This window comes from Penaeus chinensis, chromosome 32 (genome assembly GCF_019202785.1).
Source record: "Penaeus chinensis breed Huanghai No. 1 chromosome 32, ASM1920278v2, whole genome shotgun sequence".
Classification (NCBI taxonomy): Eukaryota; Metazoa; Arthropoda; class Malacostraca; order Decapoda; family Penaeidae; genus Penaeus; species Penaeus chinensis.
In genome coordinates, this window is record NC_061850.1 from 22,365,302 (window position 1) to 22,370,301 (window position 5,000).

The 5,000-nt window shown below is 36.1% G+C and overlaps 1 protein-coding gene and 1 non-coding gene across 3 annotated transcripts in view; one reads left to right on the plus strand and one right to left on the minus strand.

Annotated features, from left to right (window-relative positions):
* LOC125042731 (equilibrative nucleobase transporter 1-like) overlaps positions 1 to 427 on the plus strand; it is a 16,217-nt gene extending 15,790 nt beyond the window's left edge. For both annotated transcript variants that reach the window (XM_047638573.1, XM_047638574.1), the window contains exon 10: positions 176 to 427. In XM_047638573.1, the coding sequence (XP_047494529.1) occupies positions 176 to 379 (204 nt within the window). In that variant the 3' untranslated portion in view covers positions 380 to 427. The remainder of the gene's footprint in view (positions 1 to 175) is intronic.
* Positions 428 to 3,480: 3,053 nt separating this feature from the next.
* Trnas-aga lies at positions 3,481 to 3,562 on the minus strand. The gene has a single exon. It is a non-coding gene; the product is annotated as a tRNA-Ser (tRNA).
* Positions 3,563 to 5,000: the final 1,438 nt, after the last annotated feature.

Here is a 5,000-nt window from a genome sequence, read left to right on the forward strand (position 1 = left end):
GAGACAGAAACAGAGACATAGACAGACAGAGAGAGACAGACAGATAAAGTAATATATTTATCTCCCTACTATAAGAAAAAATCTGCGCCAGAACAAAAAAAAAAAAAAAAAAAAAAAAAAAAAAAATCCCAACTCAGAACCTTCAACATAACGGTTTCATGCATTCCCTTCGCAGGCCCAGGGCTTTATGATGGCGATGGTGGTCGTTTCCTGCGTTCAACCGTTCCACCTCCTGAGTAACACCTACCTCCGCAAGGTCGTCCACATGGAACAGACTACCTTGAGCAGCGACGAGATAACCGTGCCTCTCTCCTCGGACGTCGATAGCAAGAAGTCTGAAGTAGTTCAACGTCTTTCGGACCCTCCTCAGCCAGCTTAAGGAGAGATTTTGGGGGTCATGAGGCTCAATTTCCTTCGGTTTTAAGGAACAGAGACCATTTTTCTTAGGGGGGGATGGGGTCGTGATTTTTGTTGGGGGGAGGGGGGTCGTGCGTTTTTGGGTGAGGGATCAATGCTCTTGATTTATTTTGGGGGTGGGGGTAGGTTGTTTTTTTAAGGGGGGAGGGGTGTATGGGGAGGGGGCAGAAGATCGTTTTTTTGTTATTATTTTTTTGGGGGAAGGTCGTTTCTTTTTCTGGGGGTGGGGGAGAGGGGGTAGTGTCTTTCATTTTTTTTATGGGGGGAAGGGTCGTGTTTTTGAATCATCCACGTTATTTTTCTCACTGTCTGTTGCTGATATGAATGAATGAAAACTAATGGTTATTCCAATAATAACGATAATGATAATAATAACGAAGATGATCATAAATCTTAATGATAATAAGATATTTATAAGTTTGTCATTTTATACATAAAGCCAAGGATAGATGCACAGAAAATGTTTTTTACGGAGTGTGTCAGAGGCCGCTATTACAGTGTGCTTATCGGGCCATTTGTAAGTTTTATAATTTTCTAAAATGGTAATTTGGTGGATTTGAGACACGTACTGAGAGTATATTACAAACAAGTATACGTTTTAAATCCCTTAGCAATGAAACCATGCCAGTCGCTGGAATCTCTCTCTCTTTATTTTTTCTCTCTCTTTCTTTGTCTGACTCTCTATCTCTCTCCCCTTTTCACTGTTTGCCTGTCGGTCTCTGTCTCTGTCACTTTCTTTCTCTCTCTCTCTCTCTCTCTCCCTTCCTCCCTCATTGCCTTTCCATCTTTAATGACCTATTACTATCTAATAGTGTGATAAGTTTAGGATATCAACATAAGTCACTCTAACCAGATAAATATTGTCTATGATTCCAGAGTCAACTTTCAGGTACATTTCTGTCCGTTTCGGGGAACTGGGGTTAGTATGACTGCCATGCTATTTTTATAAGTACAATAAAGAGTTGTTTTGATTGTTTGCTCCTGATTCTACCTATACGATATATTCCATAAGAAAATTACCCGTTGGTTATCATTATTGCATTGTATTTCTGCATGCATGATAGCCTTATTGATACTTTGATAGTAACAATAGCAATACTTATGATAATAGTAGCAATAATATTTATAATGAGCCTTATTGATGCAAATTAAAAAAACGATAACTTATCACGAACAAAGCTTAAAGTTTGGCATAAATATTTTCGAAGATGTTTCATAAGCCAGATTAATCTTACACACGTATTATTTTTATATTTATAAGAATTTTAGTTCGTTATCAGTGTTATAAGACATTTCATAGGTCTCTCTACAAGCATTACACTTTTGGATTGTGTCAGTTATTCTAATTAAGTAACAGTCCTGTGTTCTGCTTAAATAATTATCTCTAATTATATATATATTTATTAGAGTTACCCCTTCTAAAATCACAGCGAGACTATACATATGCGTTTTCTGTTAAACGAAGGGATGACTAAATAAAATTTCATCCTGAATTTCATCACAAAGCTGTAAGATCGGGTGAGGAATATACAAGTAGACATATCGACATGTTTGCTGAATTGCTTCAGTTTCATACAGCCATGTTATGTTAAGTAAAATTTGCTTGTAATGGAGAGAACGACAGGAAATAAGACACCCTTCATCTATGGTATTTCCCTATTTCCTTGGGCAATAAAATTGTGCAACACGCAAGACTTTTGTGTACGCTTATAGGAAAATCTAATATACTGTCAAAACAAAGGGGTGAAGTTATCATATGGTGATGTTTGTGTATCCCCATGACTGGCTGCATTTAATAAGGACACTTCGTGAACAATTACCAATACTTTCACCCTTGCCTATTACACCATGAATAAGTGAAACACACAATAGTAATTGCAAGGCAGGATGTTTGCATGCAGAAATGAATTCTATACAAGAAAAAAAGAAAAGAATAAAGATAAAACAGAACATAAAGATTAGAAAAAAAGGTCAAATAGAGAAGGAGAGAGACTCGAACGAGACATGTTTTTTTTTTTTTATCTTGAAAAGAGAAAGGACGTTTCTCTGGTAACCAGGATTGTATGCTCGTGATTTGTAGTTTGCGGTCAATTTGTACAATCGATCACTTAATTTGTCATCACTTCACAACTGTCTCAACTGTCATGACAGTCTGTGCAAATATAAATCGACTCTTATTCCCTTACAACTTTCTTTACGGCGGAACTGATAGCACATCACATACACAAGCACACACACATATATTGTAACCACAGCTATATCTATATCATATTATTAAAGTACGTATGCTGTTATTATTATATGTATCTGTGTTATATTCTACAGATTTTATGTAATCTTACATATTGTCACATACATATATTCTCATTCTCTCTCTCTCTCTGTTTATTTCCCTCGTCCTGCCACACTACCAATGTGTGTGTGTGTGTGTGTGTGTGTGTGTGTGTGTGTGCATATTTCTCTCTATATACACACACGCACATATAAAAAAACAAATACACAAACATGAACATACGCACAAATAACACATTTGTATATACATATATTCATATATATGCATGCATATATAAATATATGCATATTTAGACAACCAGATGAACACACACACACACAGACAAACACACACACACACACGCACACATACACGCACGCACACACACACACACACACACAGACACAGACACACACACACACACACACATACACACACACACACACACACACGCACACACACACACATACACGCACACACACACACACACATACACACACACACACACACACAGACACACACACACACACACACACACACACACACACACACACATACACACACGCACGCACGCACGCACGCACACACACACACACATATATATATATATATATATATATATATATATATAAATGTGTATAAGTGAATATATATAATTATACATATGCATGAATCACTTAAATCACACACATACCCATACATAAAGATATATGCAGATTAGCATTTCCCCAATGCACTGACTGTACATTCATGTAATAAACAAAACTTATGCTACACTTTTCACTCTCATCCGCAGTGAGTAGGATTCGAACCTACGCGGGAAGATCCCATCTGATTTCTAGTCAGACGCCTTAACCACTCGGCCATCACTGCTTATTTTACACTCAAGTTCGGCAGAAAAAAAATACAAAATAATTATATATTTTCACGATTTTGTCTGGGAAACACAACCTATGCTAAAGGAATAAAACATCATTAATTTTGTTCTTCATGAAAAAAGACAAATCTAAAATTAACAAATGAATTTGCAAGTACTGTAAGCGCGCACATACACCTGAAGTGGTAAACAGAACTGTCAACCACTGAGAGCACACGCATATCGAAGACATATATGGTGAGCTTTTTCACAAAAAGTTTTGAATTTATGGCCGCCCACTGAAGATGGCCAGTAACTTCGTATTGCTGATGGTCCCGTACTATGGCTAACTATTCGGCAATTACAGTGTGCGTGCCGATAAAAGCCGTGGTGATGATATTCCTAACATCAACAATACCAACACTGACACGATATGGATAATAACAGGAATGCTGTTGGTATTAATCATAACTGGGTAATAATAATGTTAACAATAGTAACAATAATGATAGAAGTAATAATTATATTGATAGTAATAGTAGTAACAGTGGTAGTAGTAGTTGTAGTAATAGTAGTAGGGGTAGTAGTAATAATAATGATAATATGACCATCTAGGAGCGAATTATAATGAGTTTTGTTCTGAGATTATTTCCATGAACAGCTATTCATTTGAGAAATTTGTAACAGCTAGACCATTATATTCAGATTAAGAGAAGCTACACAATTCCCAACGTAACAAATAACAAACAATCGATACCAATTCATTTCACTGTATTGCTCGTATTTAGATCACGTTTTATAGTGGCAGCAGCTGTAAGAATTCTATTAGAGAGAGAGAAAAAAAATATATATATGTATATATATATTTCATAATTTGGCCACTCAATGCACAAACTAGCATTTATTCTAATAGTGTAAGGGATGGCGTCCACCATTAAAGTATGCGGACTTCTTCACTGCCCTCGTGTAAACATAACCCTAAAACTAAATAACGGAAATGAGATTAATTCCTTGTACAATATAAAATAGATTCGTTGTTACCTTTACATGAGCAATTAGTTTCATTTCAGATTTTTTATTGTTCTTTTGGCGTTTCGTGTGCTATGACGCGTTTCAAAATGAACTTCTTTCCATCATCCTCAATACAACGGTAGATCGTTTATATAAAATTTGAATATACAGAAATGCCGTAGATTGTTCGCTATATCTTGATGGTACCAATAACGATTTGTTTTTTCTTAGTTAATAGAGGATTCACATCACGGCAAGCATTGGTATAATTAGGTACGATTTCGTATACGTAATGTAGGCCTATCTGTCACCCACAAACTGCAGGATTAAGGTGCTGTATAGAAAGTCTACATATTGTGTAGAATCATGAATCTTTAGTTGGCAAATTATGAAATATGCTTCTGTCATTCTGACCCGAAATAAGTATCTGATTACTGAGGAAAG